At 41.7% G+C, this 21,705-nt stretch overlaps 2 protein-coding genes across 6 annotated transcripts; one reads left to right on the top strand and one right to left on the bottom strand.

Moving 5' to 3' along the window:
• Positions 1–339: 339 nt before the first annotated feature.
• On the bottom strand, positions 340–8,347 carry eno1a (enolase 1a, (alpha)). Of its 5 annotated transcripts, none has more exons than XM_072450130.1 (12): positions 8,143–8,347; positions 5,977–6,071; positions 4,394–4,489; positions 4,241–4,299; positions 3,608–3,677; positions 2,999–3,132; positions 2,638–2,860; positions 2,001–2,198; positions 1,610–1,811; positions 1,395–1,503; positions 1,260–1,318; positions 340–810 (listed from the first exon to the last, which is right to left on the bottom strand). In XM_072450130.1, the coding sequence occupies exons 2-12, from the start codon at positions 6,059–6,061 to the stop codon at positions 747–749; spliced, it is 1,299 nt and encodes a 432-aa protein (XP_072306231.1). In that variant the 5' UTR covers positions 6,062–6,071; positions 8,143–8,347; the 3' UTR covers positions 340–746. The 5 variants fall into 5 exon arrangements, with proteins under 5 accessions (XP_072306231.1, XP_072306228.1, XP_072306229.1 ...); XM_072450127.1 differs by lacking the exon at positions 4,241–4,299 and adding an exon at positions 3,890–3,948; XM_072450128.1 differs by lacking the exon at positions 4,241–4,299 and adding an exon at positions 3,890–3,948 and having other exon boundaries at positions 5,977–6,065; positions 8,143–8,216.
• Positions 8,348–14,751: 6,404 nt separating this feature from the next.
• ca6 (carbonic anhydrase VI) lies at positions 14,752–21,579 on the top strand. Its single transcript, XM_072450142.1, has 10 exons — positions 14,752–14,862; positions 15,570–15,749; positions 15,839–15,987; positions 17,397–17,492; positions 19,039–19,105; positions 19,185–19,342; positions 20,032–20,158; positions 20,243–20,326; positions 20,397–20,426; positions 20,558–21,579. The coding sequence occupies exons 1-10, from the start codon at positions 14,781–14,783 to the stop codon at positions 21,175–21,177; spliced, it is 1,593 nt and encodes a 530-aa protein (XP_072306243.1). The 5' UTR covers positions 14,752–14,780; the 3' UTR covers positions 21,178–21,579.
• The last annotated feature ends 126 nt before the right edge of the window (positions 21,580–21,705 follow it).

Raw genomic sequence — 21,705 nt, 5'->3', positions numbered from 1 at the left:
TCAGATTACATCAGACGTTTGCAACTGTGGGGTGGCCGAGTTGCATAGTATTTTAACAGTTGTTACTATACACTCCAATAACTCTTTTTCATTGTGAGAAGTCCTAGCCTGAAGTTATAACAGCAATATTCCTCTGCTTGTGGGGAATAGGATAGTGCAAGATGGTCTGGAATCACTTAAAATATACTTATTTTGTTCTTCAGATAAGTAATGTCTGTATATATGTGTTAATTTATATGTATGTATGCATGAAACCAAAGTAGATATTGTACATTCTCTTTTTATAGCTGAAACTTTGCATTCATAGCCAATAATGATTCTGAATAAAGTCACAAGACATTTGAAACTATCTTGTTTAATTATACATACAGTGCCAATGCTTACAGCAACACAATACCTTTATGGAACACATTGCACATAACTCCGTCCGAAAGTTACAGTAGCTCAGATACCCAGAGGCAGTATTCACTACAACTCACAAAAAGCTCAACAAAAACCTCTCACAGTTATACGGACACAGACAGAGGAACAGAACTATTAAAATGCTTAAGCAGATTTTAGGATGACTTGAGCTGTGGTGTACTAAGAATTCTGTTGCTTACACACGCCACAGACCACAGACTTGGACCTTAGATTGTTATTTTCATCTTCCCTCTGTACGGGGCAAGCGACCTAGCATGGCGTATATGTGTAGGGATTATTTATGAGCTATGAACACACAAAGGCCCAGGCAGAAAGGTCTCAGCTCAGATGGGGTGCCTGAAGTTCTGGCCGGCAAAACGAGCCTTGTCTCCAAGTTCCTCTTCAATCCTGTAGGGGCAGAAGAGTATGTTAATTATACTGAATACTGTGTACCCAGGAGCTTTCCACAGGAACCTGTAATTTAGGGTTCTTGATCCCATTAGTTTTCTAAATGGTCCTTATTTATGGATGCATTAATTTGCATGGATAAATAAAACCCTATTAGCAAATGTTTAGGCAAATGTTTTTTAGGCACACCATGGTGGACTGGGGTAACAAATTTGCCATGGTTATAAAGCACTGATACCTGCATCAGATTACTACATGTTATCATACGTTTGTTCTGTCTGTTTATCTGTCCCTATCAAATAACAATAACCGACTAAATACATGTGTTGTATAATTGATTTTGTAAATTGTATCCTACATTAACCAGTTCAGTGTATGTAATATTTTGACAATGTATTCCAAAGTATAGTTAGGTCTGTATAGTCCTACAGTGTCAACGACAGACTCACCTAAGCAGCTGGTTGTACTTGGCCAAACGTTCAGATCGGCAAGGTGCTCCCGTCTTGATCTATAAGAACATAATTTAATTTGTTCTGTTTTCATCTGTGACAAATTACAAATAGATAGATGGGGGCAATTGTTACCTGTCCAGTGCAGAGACCAACAACCAGATCAGCAATGAAGGTGTCCTCTGTCTCTCCAGAGCGATGGCTCACCATCACACCCCAGCCATTACTCTGAGCCATCTTGCAGCTAACGCAACACACAACACACATCAGTAACCCCTTTGTTTTGCATTTGTGTCCTTTGTGCCTGTAGTATTTGGCAACAGGAGTGCAATGTTTGTGTGGAAACTTACGCCTTCAGAGACTCCGTGACAGAGCCAATCTGGTTCACTTTGAGCAGCAGGCAGTTGCAGGCCTTATCTGACACGGCTTTAGCAATACGTTTGGGGTTGGTGACAGTCAGGTCATCTCCCACAACCTGGATACTGGTTGAGCCTGTGAAATTGCTCCAAGCTGCCCAGTCATCCTGGTCAAATGGATCTTCAATGGACACCACTGAAAGTCAAAGAGACTTTTAATCCTTGTGAATAGCAACATAAAAATGTGTCTAGGAATACTTTGTAATTTTTTAAACCTTTTGTTTATGCAAAAACTAAAATGATTATTTTGACAGTTGAATAACTTAATAACTGAATAACAACAATACCACCTGCAGAAAATAAAGTACTCCCCAATGTATCATACCTGGGTAATCTTTAACAAAGCCCTTGTACAAGTCAGCCAGCTGGTCAGGGCTGATGTAGCGACTGGGGTCGTCCGGTGACTTGAAGTCCAGGTCATACTTTCCATCTTTATAAAACTCAGAAGCTGCTACATCCATGCCAATCACAATCTTGTCAGTGTAGCCTGCCTTGGCAATGGCATTCTTCAGCAGCTCCAGAGCTGAAAACAGTCAATTTGGCATAGATTAGCAGAAAACCTAATTACCTCACTTAACACTCATCTCTGCAAAACAAAACAGCAACCTACAAAACATCCGTTTAATCAAATATATTTTATTTGATTAGACCGTACTTTTAAAGCCCGAAACTGGCAGAAGCAACTAGTATTGAATGTGAAAAGTGAGTCACCACTCAAGCCTTAGACGCTCCACTGGGGCATTTGCCATATCAGCACCCTGACCTGACACTGGAGTCAGGGCTGGCAGCTTGAGTGTTGCCCTTTATTTAGAAACCACATGGCAGCCTCAGAGTGAGATGATAAGTAAAGCTCTAACTGGGGAGGTCTGTGTTTACAATGGAGAATTGTTGATTTTCCGAAGTTAGAAACAGTTGGCAAGTTGACTGGTGACAGTATTTTGAGACCCCTGTTGTTTGCTCACCTTCTTTGTTCTCCAGAATATTGGGTGCAAATCCACCCTCATCTCCAACATTGGTGGCATCCTTTCCATACTTCTCCTTGATGACATTCTTCAGGTTGTGATAGACTTCAGCACCGATGCGCATGGCGTCTTTGAAGCAACTGGCTCCCACAGGCAGGATCATGAACTCCTGCATGGCCAGCTTGTTGCCAGCATGAGAACCTCCATTGATGACGTTGAAAGCCTAAATGGAGCGAGACAAAAGAAAAATGAATTGAGTCAACTGGACTAAAGTACAAACGTAAATGGAAAGGAGAAATTAGCTAAATATAACAGGGTTACACATAGTTCCTGTGTATGTTTAAAGTGTTAATAGACTCACAGGGACAGGGAGGATGACTTCAGGGTTACCAGCCAGGTCAGCGATGTGGCGGTACAGAGGCACGCCCTTCTCTGCTGCACCAGCCTTGCACACAGCCAGGGACACTCCAAGGATGGCATTAGCACCAAACTTAGCTGGAAGAACAGAATTCTATTAGCCACTCAAGACATGATGCCACTAAAATACATATATACGTACTATTTTTTTACTTAGTTTACTTATGGGACAAATTAGATAGAAGGGCCATAAGAGCTTTATGTCTAGCATGTTATTACTTTTCTTTAAGTACTCTTGCTAAGGTTAATGACTGGTGAGTAACAGCTGCACACGCATAGAATACATCATTGCTCTGAGTCCAGGACTGAGTTCCTGTTGCCCACAAGATCTCACAAAGATAACTATGCTGATCAGAAGATCTTCCTTCACATATAGAACACCTATACAATGTGTAACACGTCAGAACTCGGGGTTCTCAGCTGATCCTTTCTGGTGAGTCCATATAAACTAAGACTTTATGTCAATAAACAGACTTCATTATCCACTTTGATGCTTATATTGGAAACAAACACCCTTACACTGGTATTACTAGTATATCTTTGGGATACTTACATTTGTTTTCTGTTCCATCCATGTCCAACATCAGCTGATCAACCTTCTCCTGCTCCAGAACATTCACATTCTGGGAAACCAAAAGTAGGTTTATTAATCATTTACACAGTATACTTGACAATTGGGGTTATGCAATACCCCAAAATATGTATTAGTACTTTACAAAGCAGTTATGTTGTAGTTAGTTGGAAAGACATTAACATCATGCCATCAAATAATTAAATTAGTCATATATATTTGTGATGCTATCGCTATATTAAGCCAAACAATAAACTGTCCTACCTTGTTAACCAGTGCAGGTGCAATAGTTTTATTGATATGCTCAACAGCTTTAGAGACACCTGCAAAGGACAAGCAAACCATGACTGATCCAGACACAGGAAGTCCATGCAGAGCAGTCAGGAGGACAGATGAACACAGAGCACTTTATCCAATCTTATTTGGATTTGAAAGTCATGTATTGTGTAAATTTAAGATTAATGCAGGCAAATATCATGGAATTGCTTAGTATTTATCTTCTAAAGTCTGTGAACATCTTTTAGGCTTGGTCCGGGTTAGTTTCCAAAACAAACTCATTCTTCATGCTATTCACTGCAACCTGGTAGTCTTTCTGTTATGGCATATACAATTTACCTGATTACACAAAGCAGGGGCCAAGAACTCATTGATATATTTAACTGCCCTTTTGACCCCTACCAAGAGGAAATGGTACAAGAGTGAGTGTTGCAAATAGACGGATAGAAATAACAGTTGACATAAAGGTGAAAAGATTGTTCAAAGTCTTACCTTTGCCCATGTAGCGGGTTTTGTCATTGTCACGGAGCTCCAAGGCCTCATAGATGCCTGTGGAAGCACCACTGGGCACTGCAGCTCTGAAAAGACCTTGAATAAACAAAGGACATGCAGTTATTGTGGCCAAAAACTGCAGTGTCATACTCAAGAGCTGAGGAAACACCTGAAAAGGGGACTGTGACAATGCCCTTATATACAAGTTCTGTGTACAAGTAAGAAAGAGTCAATGGTATTATTTGTGCCGGTTATAAATTGAAATATTGAGCCTCAAGCTTTTTTTGTACATTAGTATGCAGGATGTATACCGTACTCTGACTCTGCAGACTTGGTTTAAAAAAAAAAAAAAAAAAAAAAACGCTTTTTTAATACATCTATTTCGGAGAGAGTCTCAAATCCCGACTCTAATACTATTTCATTGAGACCACAGCGTCTCACTCAGCCAACTCATCCTATTTTCTCATTTAGAGACAGAGCCACTGCAGCAGAGGGGTGTGATGTAACAGGGAGCGACAGCAGTGAACTTTGTGTGCACGCGGTCTGCAGAGGGACCCAGACCACGCCTTCAAATGGGAGCCTGGCCATTTTAGATTCACCCAAATACGAAATCAGGGATGCGTGGCCTGTGTATTCACTGAAGTGTGAGAACTATCTGGGTCTAAAGGGATTTAGGATTAGATTGGAGGGTCACAGCTGCCAAACCTCGGATTTAGGCTGAAATAACATACACAATTTCTATGACGAATAGTATGCCTACCATAGCTTTTATTAAAGTATCATTTTCCATTGATTGAAATGATAAACCAATAGGACCAATAAAAGGAAACAATAAATATGCAATAATACCAACACAGCCAAGTCTAGAGAGCTTACAAGAGCTCAAAATCTCATCATCATCGCTCGTAGTATGTTCCGAGGTGCAGCACAGTCGAGAGCAAAGCTGGTTACGCAACAGGAGAGCGTAAAAGCTGTGGCAGACGCGTTCTTACTGCCGCACACTGGCTTCAATCCGTGCTTTGAATGATGTCACACAAACACTAGACGCTAGAAGAGGAAGAGTTTTCCAAAAATGGGAGGAAAAAAGATGCTCTGTTGGATGGAGGGTGGAAACAGAATTTTGCAGACAGAGGAGTCCATTTGCGTTGCTTCCATGTCACTGCACATTCAGGTTGGGTCATTAACATTCTGGGAACATTTGATTGGGTTGAGCTGCTCTTTTGTTTTAGCTTCGAAACCTAGAAATTCACTCGCTGACAGGCTATGAATTCTAAATTGATTACATCCTGCAGACTACATGTCAAGCAAAGCAGGGCTGCACTGAGTTATATAATGCAGCAAAGCCGTTATGTAAAAGATAAAGTAGATTTGATATATTTGTTATATTAAACGGCACACAGATAGTTACTAGACATTCCCAGGCCTTGTAGTGTACTGATGTCGGAAGATGCCAGTACAGTACCAGGGAGTCCGATTACTAGGGCTATTTTAATATAACATTTGATCTAATTCACTCATAGCAGAGGCAAAAAAACAGCAACAAGCCAACTCAACAGAAAGTTATAATCTATCAACATCATTACCTTTCTTGGTGTAGAGATCGACCTCCACAGTGGGGTTTCCACGGGAGTCGAAAATCTCACGAGCGTGAATCTTCAGAATGGACATGGTTCTGGATCTATGAAAAAACATGTAAAACAAAGGCTTTAGAGTTTAGCTGTATTCACTTTGTTCGCTGAAATCCAGAGTTGAATCCTTACTAAAAAGTGAATGAGTTGGCAAAGGAAGAAGACTATGTTTAGAGTTGTATTGGAGTATTGCCAAAGGTCTACTTCAGCCAGAGTTGAATGGATGCGAGTACACCTCCTCAGCCAACTAAAGTGGCATTACCGTAGCATTTTAAGTCACAGAAAAGGGTGTGGCTTCTGCACCAAATACTGCCCCGTGGCTGATTGGGTCACCAAATGCAATCAGTGTTGGGACATGCTTACAAAATCCCAGCTATCAAATGTTGAGTAAGAACTGTGGCCATGACTAAAATAAAGAAACGACACAGCGAGAACAAAATGTGAAGAAGGATAATGCCTTTTTGTTTTCTTATCTTTGTGCTAATATGTGTATGTGGTCATGTGTGAATTCCTATGTTGAGGCCAAAGTAGATTCTAGCTGCATTGCCGGCAGGACAATTGATTTAATGTTTGCTGGAACCAGACTAAACTCTAAATGCATGCATGAGTAGGCAGATGAATGGAAAAACACTGTCCCCCAAAAGTATGTATGGAAACTTGCAACAGGCAGTAGCCAACAGCTGATGTTTTAGCACAAATGAGGGTGAAAGGTTTGGCATTGCTCCTACTGTGCAAATGCCTCGTCAAATCATCTGTGCTTTTGAGAACATAACAGTATTTTAGATTTCATTTGGTTGCCATAAAGCCAGCAACAGATTTCATTGAATCTGAACTTGATGTAATTACTTTAATTGTGCTATGTTTACTTGTTTCAACTTGTCATGTTGTCAAGCCTCCATTTCCATACTATTATGAAAGAAAATCTGTAAAACTGACACCTTTTTCACATTTTTAGACGCACATTTTCTGTTAAGGACTATTTTTGAAATTGCAGGGCTTTGTCCTATAAAACAAATCTTATTCTTCGGTGTTTTATGGCGGCTGGTTTCCAAGTGTTACATTACCTTCAGACTTTATTCTTCAGATTTTATTCTTGTCGTTTAATGGCGGTTGGTATCCAAGCGTTACATTACCGCCAGACTATTCTTTAGACTTTTATTCTTTCCTTTATACTTTTTATTCTTTCCTTTAGACTTCATTCTTCATATTCCGACCGGCTTTATCCCAGAGCACTTTATTCTTCAGACTTTATTACCCCCCCTCACCCCTCACCCAACCCATGGCAGTTCAGTTTTTGTATTCAATGATTCTTACTGCAAAGTCTGAATGGGAAAACAAAATGGCACCCAGAGATAAATAAATAAATAAATGAGGTATGGTATCTGGGATCATGTGAAAGGAAGTGTTTGGTCAGAGCTCAAATCACTTGTTAACAATGAATAGAACAGTAACATGACACCTTTTTATCACGCAAATGTTAAGAATATTTTACACTATCTCTATCCTTAGATGCAGTATATGACAGAGTAACTGCCCCTGCAGACATCTTGAATCTTGTCATCCTGTTCATATAAAGAGGGGGTTTCAGATGCACTCTTTGACTCACAAAGCTGCAGAGAACGCGGTGTAATTTTCCTCTCTCTGGACACACCTCCAAGTCTGCTACAAGCAACTGGTACATGAGCTCTGTCTGGAGCCCGTGACGCTGCAAAACTTGACATCCGCTCGCGTTTTAATCATCTAACACAACAAACTTTAACATATATTTCTCTGTAAGTCTCGTGGTGCAGGTGCACTTCTTGGGGTGCAACCTGACCCCCGTTTCCCACACACGCTGCTGCTTAAAATGGAGCGCATTTCGGCAGCTGACGTCTGGTTAAAAATAGACTGCAAACTACTTCACTGCAATTAACCATAATCGTCAAATAAAGGAACATTTAATAACGTTTCGTAACCAAAACTGTCCCACAAGGTCAAGACGCGCTAGTTTGGATGAAGTGTTCCAAGTTATTAGAAGATATGTTTATGTATCGACACGGATCACAGTCATTCGTTGAGACAAGGCCCTGTGTAAATGTGAAATATGAGTATAATGGTGATAATGCAAGTGTAAAATCTTACCTTTCGGGCCTAACTGTGTGCAAGGACGGTGCTGTCTCTCTTCCGTGCGGCGAGGCAGAGAAGGCGAGAGAGTTGCGCGGTGCTGGCTGATAACTGGGCAGAACCCGGAAGAAGCGAGCAAACGCAGCGCTGTGATTGGTTAGCGGCACCGAACCGAGCTCTGCGATTGGCCGAGGCGCCTGTCACGACTCGCGGCAGAGGATGCGACGTTCGCCATCCCAATGAATGAGGAAGATGCGACGTTTCACCTTCACCGCGTCCGCCTCTTCACACCAGAAGCACAATTATATGTTAATGTTCTGTGTGTTAAGAGGGCAATGTGGGAGATTTTTGCGTTTGATTTGCGCGGTGTTAACCCAAAAAACAATAGGGAAATGCGGAAGATGACGCAGGGAAGGGTGTACGTGCAGAGGAGCAGGCAGGAACCTCCGATGCAGCGCTGCAGGTCACATGTTATTTGTGGTGACGTTTCTGGCCGGGATGATTGCGCACTAGTGTATTATAAACCATAAACCAATAGATCCATGGTACAAGGGCAAACGGGAAACCACCGCGTGACTTTCTCGTACGGGACGAAGCCGTTAAACTACCAAATAAGGCAACAAAACGACGAAGAAGTCAACAGTTATTATGGCAACCACACAGTTCATTTACATTACAGGCATGTCATGTCGTGTATTATCTTGTCTTAGGCTAGATGTTTTTATTTTATTTTATCTTATTTTCCCCCTCCATTCCTTATTAGGAAATGAGAGGTTTTGTTATTGTTTTTTACTTCCTATAAGTTATCTGTCCTTTTCCTCTGTATCTACTACTTGCGTTGCAACAATGAAATGTCCCCATGTGTAGACAATAAAGGAATATCTTATCTTATCTTACGAACAAACTATGGCTCGGGGCCCAAATGCGGCCCTAAGACACATTTTTGTTGGCCCTCCTGCTTCCTGCTAAGTTGATCCAAACAACAAGAAGCAGTAGGTTTTACTGTAAAGTTGGACAGAGTAAGCATTTTGATATACCAACCTAATATTAATGTCCCAAGTCTTATTAAAGGTGTGGAGGCTCATCCAAACTATGTCAAATGCAACATTTTGAATGAATCACTTTGTCATTCAACACAATCCATATTGTCAGGTTGTTTGTGGCCCTTTGCCCCCCGTATAAATTTCAAAATGCGGCCCTCAGTGAAAAAAGTTTGGACACCCCTGATTTACAAGAACAGGTCTATATTTCTCTGGTCACTTTGTAGTGACGCAGGAGGCACGTGAAAGTTGGCTACCAAACTTATGCCTATTATGTTTGTCTTATTTGTGACAATAGTAGGCCGGACCTGTAGGTAAACAGATGAATACTAGTCTGTGAAAGTGTCTAACCGTCAGAATAAACCGTTGTCAGGGTCAGCATCTCTCCTCAGGCCAGGATCTGTCAGAAGTGCGTGACCAAAGGTGATGGGTGGCGGTTGAGAGCGCGCGGTGACCTTGAGCCAGACCGGTTAGACTCGACTGCGCCATCTGCTGGCCACATGTGCACAGTTCAGTCTGCTGCGCACCTTCTACAACAAGTGGTTCAACTTGTGTTTGTGGAGTTCAGTGGCGCAGAACTCGAAATTACAAGTGGCATAAAGTCTTTTAAAGGGAGATATTTGTGCAAAAATAGAAAAGAACTCAAGTTTGCTTTTTTTTGCACTCTATTTTCCTTCACTTTCTCCAAAAATCTAAGTAAATGGATACGTTTTTACCCAAAGCTTGATGACATCTATATCACCTAAAAGAAAGTGAACAGATTATTTTTTGTAACTTAAACCAGGGTTGCACAACAAATGTTAGACTTTTTTTTTCTAACCAACATTTAACAGTTAAGTTCACTTACTACCAGGTGGGAATGACCCAGCTCAACAACAAACCGCAATTCAAGCACATGTGACACGCTTTTAGACAACTTGTGGCATCACTGGAATTGCCCTAAATTGGTTAAAGTCCTATCAGGAAGACAGGAAGTATTTTGTTGAACCTGTGTCTCAGACCAAATGCCACTGACATGTGGGGTGCCAGACTTGGACTCAGACTTGAACTTTAACACCCACGTCCAATCAATAACATCAGCAGCTTTTTGCCATTTAAAAAACATTGCCAAAATCAAAAGCATAGTGTCCAAACCAGACTTGGAGAGACTTATCCATGTGTTTGTCTCCAGTAGATTAGTTTGAACAGGAAAACAGCTGCAGTACATCCAGAACGCTGCTGCTCGGGTCCTGACTAGAACCAGGAAGTACCATCACATTAGTCCTGACTAGAACCAGGAAGTACCATCACATTAGTCCTGACTAGAACCAGGAAGTACCATCACATTAGTCCTGACTAGAACCAGGAAGTACCATCCCATTAGTCCTGACTAGAACCAGGAAGTACCATCACATTAGTCCTGACTAGAACCAGGAAGTACCATCACATTAGTCCTGACTAGAACCAGGAAGCACCATCACATTAGTCCTGACTAGAACCAGGAAGTACCATCACATTAGTCCTGTTCTCAGTTCTCACTGGCTCCTGTGGCTCAGAGAATAGACTTTAAAGCGGTTTTGCTTGTGTACAAGTCTCTCCATGGCCTAGGACCAAAATACATCTCGGACATGTTAGTGCCATATGAACCATCTTGGACTCTGAGGACCTCAGGGACCGGCCTCCTGCTGGTGCCAGAGTCAGGACTAAACATGGACCGGCCTCCTGCTGGTGCCAGAGTCAGGACTAAACATGGACCGGCCTCCTGCTGGTGCCCAGAGTCAGGACTAAACATGCACCGGCCTCCTGCTGGTGCCAGAGTCAGGACTAAACATGGACCGGCCTCCTGCGGGTGCCAGAGTCAGGACTAAACATGGACCGGCCTCCTGCTGGTGCCAGAGTCAGGACTAAACATGGACCGGCCTCCTGCTGGTGCCAGAGTCAGGACTAAACATGGACCGGCCTCCTGCAGGTGCCAGAGTCAGGACTAAACATGCACCGGCCTCCTGCTGGTGCCCAGTGTCAGGACTAAACATGGACGGGCCTCCTGCTGGTGCCCAGAGTCAGGACTAAACATGCACCGGCCTCCTGCTGGTGCCAGAGTCAGGACTAAACATGGACCGGCCTCCTGCTGGTGCCAGAGTCAGGACTAAACATGGACCGGCCTCCTGCAGGTGCCAGAGTCAGGACTAAACATGCACCGGCCTCCTGCTGGTGCCCAGTGTCAGGACTAAACATGGACGGGCCTCCTGCTGGTGCCCAGAGTCAGGACTAAACATGGACCGGCCTCCTGCTGGTGCCAGAGTCAGAACTAAACATGGACCGGCCTCCTGCTGGTGCCAGAGTCAGAACTAAACATGGACCGGCCTCCTGCTGGTGCCAGAGTCAGAACTAAACATGGACCGGCCTCCTGCTGGTGCCAGAGTCAGAACTAAACATGGGGAATCTGCGTTTCAGTTTTATGCAGCTAAAGTCTGGAACAATATTCCTGAAGATGTGAGACAGGTTCTACTCTGACAATGTTTTGTTTAGCTGTGCATATCAGAATCAGAATCAGAAAAGGTTTATGCCAATTAACAGAACATAGGAACTTGCTTTTGAGATTCGGTGCCAAATACAATGATGAACAAAAATAAAACAACCTACCGGGATACAAAATCAAAAAGGGCATTAAGAAAAACAATTCAAATCTACAATAGGGTAAAGATACAATAGGGTTACTATGTACACAAGATGTACAGTTACATTTACTGGAGTAGTGCAGAAAGTGAACAGTGCAGTGATTAATTAAATTGTATTCAAAGTGACAGTGTTTAAGAAGTGTTCATGAGTCCAACGGCAGAGGGAAAGAAACTGTTCTTGTGGCGGAACCTCCTGCCTGAGGGGAGTGGCCTCCTGCCTGAGGGGAGTGGCCTCCTGCCTGAGGGGAGTGGCCTCCTGCCTGAGGGGAGTGGCCTCCTGCCTGAGGGGAGTGGCCTCCTGCCTGAGGGGAGTGGCCTCCTGCCTGAGGGGAGTGGCCTCCTGCCTGAGGGGAGTGGCTCAAATAGTCCATGTCCAGGGTGAGAAGAGTCGACTGTGATCTGACCTGCTCGTCCCAGGGTCCTGGAGACATACACTCTTCTCTTTTTATCTTAAACTGCTTTGTGAATTCAATGCATTTCTTCCTGTTGTGTGAAGCACTTTGAATTGGCTTGTGTACGGATTGTGCTCTACAAATAAACATTCATACATTCTTATCCCATTATTGGCCAGCGCAGATAAACAATATTACAGAGTTTTGATGAATAGTCACGTTCTTGTTGATATTTGCAGAAACACAAGCAATGCAATTTGTTTATCGTGATTTATCCCTCTGTATTTTTTTGCTTCAATTCTTCTTAGTTTTACAGTCACTCACCTGGTCTTATGCACATATTATCGTCAAATTGTTAACTTTTTTTTATTTTTTTCAGACTTAGTGTTATGTGCTGTACCCCACACTGACTTTGAAACATTTGGTACACTGCATTTCCAGAGTTATGGTCAGCATCCCCAGCACATTCTGTTGTCCAGTGCAGCTGCTTCATGAGTCGTGTTGGGCAGGATCCAGGTGTGAAGATGTCTAACCGTTCAAGTATGAGCCTCTCCATTCCGGGGAAATAGTCGTCCAGTTCTGGGGAGGTTGCAGAGGTAGTGTCAATAAAAACAAAAGGATTTTTTTTATTTCAAACATACGGTCAATTTGAGTGAATCTTGTGTCCTTTATAGAGAAATGTAGGCTTACCATACAATATAGAGTTCATAAAATTTGATCAATCAATCTTTTGAGTTGCCCCTGGCTGCTTTTATTACATCATTAAACTTACCCTCAACTTGGGGAACTATCCCCTGGTACAGATAAACCCAGTGATTTACTGAGGAAGAAGACATTTCTCAGAATCAGTGTTTTTAAGTGAAATTGCTGAAGGGCATTGAAACACGAGCCACAAAATGATGTCAAGCTTTGGACTGTGCATCTCATGTCGCCGCAGTCGTAAAGTTCAATATAGTTTTCTCCACCTGGGCCTGTTTAAAGACTGTTTATTTGTCCTTAGGCGCCAATAGCACAAACACAAACAACTGGTATCAATCAGGACCAGGGGCAGAGAAGGGTCCAAGCTCTTAACTCTAAAGGATATGACTGAAAAGCCTAGACCTCTGGTCATTTTATAATGCAATAAGCTCAAGCGCATGGCCTGGCCATGGCCAAATGTGAAGTTAAGTTGAAAACCTTCAAATGAAAAAATAAAATAAATTCTTCGTCTTGTTCCAACAACTATTGGCCTTTAAGCAGGATAAACCTTATAGTCACTTATGCTCTGCATTTCTTTAAATAAGAACTTGGAGTACCAAAGGAGTAAACAATTGCAGGGAATGCCGATGCCACAATAAAACTATAAAGCATAAACATTCAACAATGATGATGATGTGTAAATATACAGAAAGTATAAATGAATGTGAAAGGTCACATAAATAACATAATGGCAATGACAATAAGTAAACATGAATTCATGTAATTGAACATCTTCACACACATTTTCAGGAAGTTTTGGTTTCTTCCCTGCGCAAAACTGTAGAACAGTGACACTCCTCTCTGCAAATGTCAATGTTACAGTTTATCAGGACATGTCTTGGCTGGTGCAAAATGAGCTGAATCAATTTTGTTTACAGTGCCGCCGCTCCCATTACGCTCATAATGTGCAGTGCTTAGGCCATCCAGTGCGCCCAAGGGCCCCAACCTGTCTAAATCATGTTTTCATAAATGCAACAGACAGCGTTAATAGTTTGCAGCTTGTAGTGTTTTCTACAGCCTGGACCTGTTCTGCAGAAGAGCAGGAGAAGGGCTTCGGGCTTCAGGGCCAGAGCAAGGAAATAGAAGCACTGTGGGGAGCCCCCAAATTCCACTTAGGATTGTGATTTATGTCATTTTTACAAAAAATATTAATAATAACTTCAGAAATAGTCACCTTAAAGTTGTATTACAGACATCAAACACCCACATTCAAAGTGTGTTGGGGGCATGGTGCACCACTGGGCATTTCTGCTCAGGGCACCCAAATGGCCAGCATCGGCCCTGTTTGTTCACAATTGCATATTACATTTCTACTTGATGGTGTCAGTTGCTATAATGGGAGAAGTTCTTCAAAATACTGAGAAGAATGTGACATAAATAGAAACTACAACCTATATCCAGGAGTTTGTCTATTACAAGCATGAGCAGGAGAGTGCATTTGTAGTTTGAGTCTAACTAAATCATGATACTGACTTGCGTGGCCCCTCAGTTGAAAAATCTGTACTTGTTGCAGTTACATGTCAGAATATGATCCTCTGTCTCAAAAAAGGAAAGCTCTCTCAAAACCTTAACATAATAGTAGTTATCAGTGTATATTATCTGTATTGTTGCAGAAAAAAACATTTTGCTGCGACTAAACATATGACAAAAGATGATTGCAAATAAGTCGCACTTCTGGTGTGACTTTGAGCTTTAATACTTCAATACTGCTGCCACTCCTGGGAAGAGCAATGGGCGTTTTCTACCGATGTCGCAACACCTCCCTCCAGTCCTCCTGACTTAAATCTGCAGAGCAAACGAAGTGTCACACACCATCAGCCGCTCCGGAGATGCTTCACGCGCTGCTCCACGCGCTCTGCCTGGGCGCCGTCTGCGCTCTGCCGCACGACGGGATCCACTGGACGTACACAGGTAAGTAACGGGTCTGTGTGGTTGTTGACTGCAGACGTTTACTTTAAATAGTTTTGCTGATTTGGTTTTGTGTGTGTGCTGTGAATAAAGATCGCGCGTAAAACTTGGGTCCACTGACTTTTAAATGAGCGCGTTCTCACGTAGACGCACAAAATAAAGTCAATTGTGCAGAAAAAGAGTGTTTCTGATGGGCTCGTGACAAACTAACCACAGAGAAAGTCGTATGCTTGTCGAGCAACAGTGTGACGCGTTGGTGAGAATAAACCACCAGCGTGAATAGTTTTGAGGGCAATGAAAGTCCCGATGGATTTACAAGTCAATGCGCGGAAAAAACGCGGTTTATTAGAAATATTTATTTGAGGGTCATTGTTGATTTAAACGTTAATCATAGGCCTATCTTAGTTCCCAAATTCTATATCCATGTGAATGTATTTATTTATCAAAACAGAACTTTTATAGGCCTACATAAAATACAAAATCATGGTTAACTATTATATTAACTTCTATGCATGTCGATTAGGCCTTTGCAAAGCATTCAAATAGATGCAAAAATATCCAAACTCTGAATAACTCTTACATCTTAACGATAGCATTGATGTAGCCTAATGTGTGGGTATGAGTTACTTCTGTTCGTACTTCATTCAAATTCAAACTTTTTATGCTCTTTGATGATATTGTGGTATTTCCTTTCCTCTCTCTACACTCAGAGGGGGCTTTGGACCAGATGCACTGGCCCACTAAGTACCCTGCCTGTGGCGGTAAGAAACAATCTCCTATTGATATTCAGAGGAGAAGCGTGAGACACAATCCGGACATATTACAGCTGGAGCTGAATGGATATGACGCTCAGAAAGGCAACTTCCTTATGTCCAACAACGGACACTCAGGTATCACATTGTAGAATAACAAACCATAACCAGAGCTGTACCAAATCTCTGTTGTTTATGACATATGAGTTACATGTTTGTTTCCTCAGTCCAAATTGACCTGCCTCCTACTATGGCCATCACTAAGGGCCTGCCTGGGCAGTACACAGCTGTGCAGATGCACCTGCACTGGGGCGGGTGGGACCTCGAGGCCAGTGGAGCTGAGCACACCATCGACGGCATCCGCTACATGGCAGAGGTACTTTCATTCATATCCAGACTTACCTTTTGTCAGCAATACTTTAGTGGCACATTTACAGCTGCACCAGTTCTTTGCACTCTTCAGACATATCTCACACAGTTTGGATATGTACTGTGTCTACGCAAAGAATTCTGTGTCATTCTAACCACAATGATCCATCATTCTTCCCTATTACCCTGTTTGCAAGAATAATAACAACTTAATACATATTTTTGATGGTTGCAGTAACAAATGGCAAAGGTTTCCATTTAGGAATTTGTTTTGCCATTTGGGTGCCCTGAGTAGAAATGCTCAGTGGTGCCCCCCTGCCCCCAACGTCTAAAAAATACATAGGGGTTTGCTGTCTGTAATACAACCTTAAGGTGACTATTTCTGATGTTTTTTTTGTTTTGTTATTGAGTCCTTCTATTTTTTACTTTATTAACAATTGAAGGTTCAGTTTTAGGTGTACATGTGAGGGAGCATTAACACCTGACAGTAGACTGAAATATATACTATATTTACTATAACTGCTACACTAATAGGATTAGATATTAGATTATAGGATACAAAATGAGACAGGATCAGGCCACTGCTCCCATTATGCATTTAACACACAGTGTGTAGGGCTATTTGTGCTGCAGCTGCACTGTTCTTTTACAATTAAACATAGTCTGTATTTAGTTTTGATCAATTCAAAGACTCAAGAGTCGCCTTTCTCTCCTTTTGAGATGTTTGAGATGAGCAGGGGCAGCACCAGCCACGGTTCAAACAGACACAGACAGATCAGGGGCACAGCTGGGAACTTCACACACATTTTCTAGAGTGCATCGTGTTTGTATTCACAGTCACATTAGTATGGACACAGCTTCACTCTGTCTTAATACTTTTTATTACATTCTGACTTGTGTTTTTTACCCGTGGCTCCTGGTCTGTCCTGGTTTGCCCTGGTTTGGATGTTTTCCTCACAGAGCATCATCACCGAAGTTTGTTTTCTTGTTGTTAGCTCCACATTAGTTCCGCTTTTAGCACAGCTTTAATTACCACAAAACCATCTCCTTTCTTTCTTCCACGTGTTTCCCAAAACCACACGTCTTTTTCCTCGCTCAAGTGTAGTTTAGCGAGTGACACACGTCTCATAAGTTATGAGTTATGAGTCATAACTCATAGTTCTAGTGATAAAAACGCTATATATCCTTTGGAAATGTATAAATATAAATTATAAATGTTTTGCGGGCGGGATTAAAACATCTGGGGGGCCGGCTGCTATAAACCGTAACCCGTAAAGTCTAATCATAAAGCACAAACAGAATTATATTAAAGATGAGTATATTCTTCTTTTCAGAACATAGAATTATTAGATGGTGACCAATGTTTTATATCACTCAACATTTTGTTTCCTAATTTGTGCATTTGTTGCCTTTCAGCTCCACATGGTCCATTACAACTCTGACAAGTACAAGAGCTTCACAGAGGCCAGAGATAAGGCGGACGGGCTGGCAGTGCTGGCCTTTTTCTATGAAGTATGTATGGCACCAGCTTCCTTTTATCCTTATCAGGAGTCCACTTCACCGCCTGTTCTTTTGTTAAAGCGCAACAGGAAGCCTTGCAAACATTGAATTGTCAATAATAATAATAATAACTTTTATTTATATAGCGCTTTTCAGTGACCCAAAGACGCTGAACATAATAAAAAAGGGGGGGGGGGGGGTATTTACAGACAGGGGGGGACAACATGTACAATACACATTAATATACAGATAAAATGGTAAAACTCATAGATATTGTTCAGGTAATCACACACACAACAAAACTCCAAAGAAATGTTTATTGATGAATCACTTGTAGCCCTTTGAAGGCTCTGGCTCCAGTTTCCATGTCCAGTTTAGCACAAGGCACCATTGAGAGTGGACGGCATCGGGAACATTTCTGAATTGATACAAGATGTGCTATTTTAAGAATTGAACCAGAACAAGATTTTGGACATAACTTTCAAATATTATGCGCAATATAGTACAGAAAAATGATATTAGATTAGGATATGAACATAACAAACAATACAAGGCGTGTATAGTAATTAGTGTGGATTGCAGAAGTTGAATTAAAGCAGAAGCATTGGAGGACTCAAGCAACTAAAACCGAATTCAAACAGCCGGAACCGAATACAGAAAATGCAGATATTTAGTTATAAGTCACACATTTGTTTACAGTGTAGGCCTACTAACTAACCCTCATACAAACAAATACACCCTGACATGATCAGAGGTTGAAGCTTTACTTTGGCAGAGGATTTCTGGGTTAAGGGTGTTGTTCAATTAACATTTTAAACATTGTCGAGCAGTGTATACAGGCACTGTTGACTTTAAAGGACCAACTCGTTAAAGAGGCACCACCTGACTCTAGTGACTTTTCAGATGGACACCGGCTTGTCTCCATTGATCTTTCATTGCTTTGCCTGCAATGTTCCACAGTATGGCATTAAATTGTTCTACTTCCGGATCAGATTTGTGGAGAAGGGACACACCGTTCACAGTTGGGATGTTGGTTTTTTAAAGGCTTGTTGAGCAATAAATACATCTATAGTACTTTGGAAAACATGCAAATTAGATAAGTTTAATGCCTTCCTGTGGAACATTCCAACATCCCTCGAAATAAATGTGAGTTTTTATTGTTTTGTATTGGTTTTATTGCATGCTCCTATTCTGCAGCTTTTCTCGAGTGATCAATACCAAATATATATATCAATACTGACAAAGGTATTGAAAGGCATCAATACTCATGCGTAAATATATATATATATATATTTCAAGTTTAAATTAATTTAGTTTGTTTTTTGGGATACATTGTTCCTATTGTAGGTTTTCTGCACATATATTTTTTATTCATATTAGTTCAAGCAGAGGTTGAAAGAAATTGTTCCTGGTGGAGGAGTTTCAATACATTTTAATACAAAACTCATTGGTATCGGATTGATATCGTGATATTTGTCATTGTGTGTTGCAAACCTGGAATTTCTCCATTGTTGGACAAATAAAGTTTTTTTTTAATTAACCAGATTTGCATTTTCAGGATGGACATTTTGAGAACACCTATTACAGCGACTTCATAAATAACTTGGCCAAAATTAAGTATTATGGTAAGCCTCTCCTTCCCTCAGCTCTCAGTTGTTGTCGGATAAAGTAGGTCCTGATTGGATTTGAATGTGCCTCGTTCAGGTCAGTCCATGAACATCTCGAATATTGACGTGCGCGCCATGCTCCCTGAAAACATGAACCACTTCTTCAGATACCAGGGCTCGCTCACCACTCCGCCCTGCTACGAAAGCATCCTGTGGACAGTGTTTGACACGCCCATCACCCTCTCACACAACCAGGTAACAATGCTTCAAAAACCTGTATTATCATGCATTTAACGCTCAAATAACCAACGTTACGGCTAAAGTGGCATTAAACTCTTAACGACTAACTTTCAGATTAAGATTAAGGTAGAGCACTTCGCTGGGTCATGAAATATATATATATACATTAAGAAAATCACAGTACAGGTGCTCTTTGAGGGTTAAATCAGAACATAATGCAAAAGGTGTCCCTAGATACTGTACATACACTGTAAGTTTACCAGCTTTATTTGTTAAATTTGAGTGTTTAATCTCACTTTAAAAATGAGCTAGAGGGCAGCTCAGAATTATACTGTGTAATTTGCTGTTTAACGGTCAGATTACAGATTTGTTGCTCTGATTTATCTCTATCTCTGTAAGTACTTGGCCTATCCAATTGAAACAAATGCACAGTCTTCTCTGTCAGCAAAAAGTAACTGAGGTGAAATAAGCTTCAGAAAGTGGTGCCAATATTCAATCCGAAAGACGTTATTGCTGTCCGGTGTCGGGACTTTAAGCCTTACAATTGATATGGCCAGTTTGTGGAGCCAATCCTTGTTCAACATTTGTGGATCATAAATTTGCATAGTTCTTTAAAAGCATTCAGTCTCCATAGGTCCGTGCCCTCCACATGTAATTACGACCGACAAACCTTAGATGGACCATAACATTGTTTTTTTGCACAGATTCGTAAACTGGAAAGCACGTTGATGGACATAGATAATAAGACCCTGTGGAATGACTACAGAATCGCTCAACCTCTGAACGACCGCGTGGTGGAGTCCTCCTTTCTCCCACGTCTGGGCAAAGGATGTACGTCAAACATCTACGTCACTGTTCACGCCCAAATATTTTAGTGCATGCAAATCAATGTAAACGAGGCTGTTTGTGTTTTAGCATTTTGTCGCCAAGATGAAATTGAGTCAAAACTCCTCAAGATTGAGGGTTTGATCACATCTATTGGGAAGCAAATGCACAAAGGTACACAGTGGTACAAACAGAGAATATTAAGATTTAATACTATGCTAATATGTTTCTCTTTTTCTTCAAGGAGGAACGCGTAGCACCAGACCCGTGCAAGGTGAGAGAGATTTGAAAAATATGAATAGTTTTGTACACGCCACTGCAATAAAAAACAATGTATTTTACTGCTAAAAGTCCATGATGATATTCTGCTATTTCATGATATTGCCAAAACTGTTACACTTTCAGACTCTCGTGGACTCTTCCCGTTGGTGTTGAACTTCCAGGAAAAGAACTATGGCAGTTACGCATTGGTCCGTCTGTCCCACCCCATGGACTTGGATCAGTTCACCGTCTGCGTGCACGTCCAAGCCGAAACTGCCGGAGTTCACACCGTCCTGTCCTACTCCAGCAACGGCCACGAAAACGAACTCATGATTTCCATTGACAATGAAGTGGGACTGTGGATCGGCAACGAGTTCATCAACCTCCCCCACAATTACAGGTCTCAGGACTGGATCAACTATTGCGTCTCGTGGGCGTCCAGCACGGGAGCCGCAGAGCTGCGGGTGAACGGGATGGTGGGCGAGCAGAGGTACCTCAAAAAGGGGTACAGCATAAGCCCAGGAGGCGTTTTAATCCTGGGGAAAGATCAGGACGGGCTGCTGGGTATCTCCAACTCGGACGCCTTGGTGGGGAAGATGACGGACGTGAACGTGTGGGACTATGTGTTGTCCATATCGGAAATTAGAGACCAAATGTCCTGTGAGAGCAACAGTACAATGGTGGGGAATGTGTTGAGCTGGGGGACCACCCCTCTGAGCCTGTACGGAGGGGTGCAGCTGGAGTCTCATTATAGATGTACATGAGTGACCAATCATGGGGTTTGTTCCGTTTGCTTTAAGCTGGAGAACCTGATTTTCACGCCACCAAAGTAGTTCCTAATTCTCACAAACCCTTGGACATGTTGATATTCACGAGCATTCATTTTCTGGCTTTTGCACAGCTTTAAAACAGTTAAGTGAAACGGGGCTGATTCCAGCTCCTGCCGAGACATAAAATACTTAAATATTAGATGCAAACAGCGTGCAGTGGTCTCGAAAACACAAAATGTAATAATTTACAAAGAAATGTCAGGTACCCCAGCTTTAAAATAATAACTAAAGCAACTGCAATTTGACTGTGAGGCCTTTTTTGGTTGGAAAATTCAAACTTTTGGTTGATACATATAATGGTGCAAGTTAAAGTCTTATATAAATGGTATTTTAACTGTCTCTGCTTCTGAACAGGCTATATAAACATATTATGTAACTCATAATGTTATGTGTATGTTGTCTTGCTTTGTCCATAAAGGCTTACCAACTTACATGTTTGTCCAATTCTGGTTATTGATAGAA

The sequence above is a fragment of the Eucyclogobius newberryi genome, unplaced genomic scaffold (genome assembly GCF_026437365.1).
Source record: "Eucyclogobius newberryi isolate DKJ021-1_F unplaced genomic scaffold, fEucNew1.0.hap1 SCAF_17, whole genome shotgun sequence".
In the NCBI taxonomy this organism is placed as follows: Eukaryota; Metazoa; Chordata; class Actinopteri; order Gobiiformes; family Gobiidae; genus Eucyclogobius; species Eucyclogobius newberryi.
This window is presented reverse-complemented; position numbering and strand designations above follow the sequence as displayed.

Bases quoted from the DNA above. Each gene is read 5' to 3' on its own strand.
- ca6 (XM_072450142.1), top strand. From the start codon at position 14,781: ATGCTTCACGCGCTGCTCCACGCGCTCTGCCTGGGCGCCGTCTGCGCT. The intron at 15,750-15,838 runs GTATCACATTGT...TTGTTTCCTCAG, and splicing joins GTCCAACAACGGACACTCAG to TCCAAATTGACCTGCCTCCT. The intron at 19,343-20,031 runs GTAACAATGCTT...TTTTTTGCACAG, and splicing joins TCACCCTCTCACACAACCAG to ATTCGTAAACTGGAAAGCAC.
- eno1a (XM_072450126.1), bottom strand. From the start codon at position 6,085: ATGTTTTTTCATAGATCCAGAACCATGTCCATTCTGAAGATTCACGCT. The intron at 3,949-4,393 runs GTAAGACTTTGA...TGTCCTTTGCAG, and splicing joins AACCCGCTACATGGGCAAAG to GTGTCTCTAAAGCTGTTGAG. The intron at 2,199-2,637 runs GTGAGCAAACAA...GACTGTTTTCAG, and splicing joins TATTCTGGAGAACAAAGAAG to CTCTGGAGCTGCTGAAGAAT.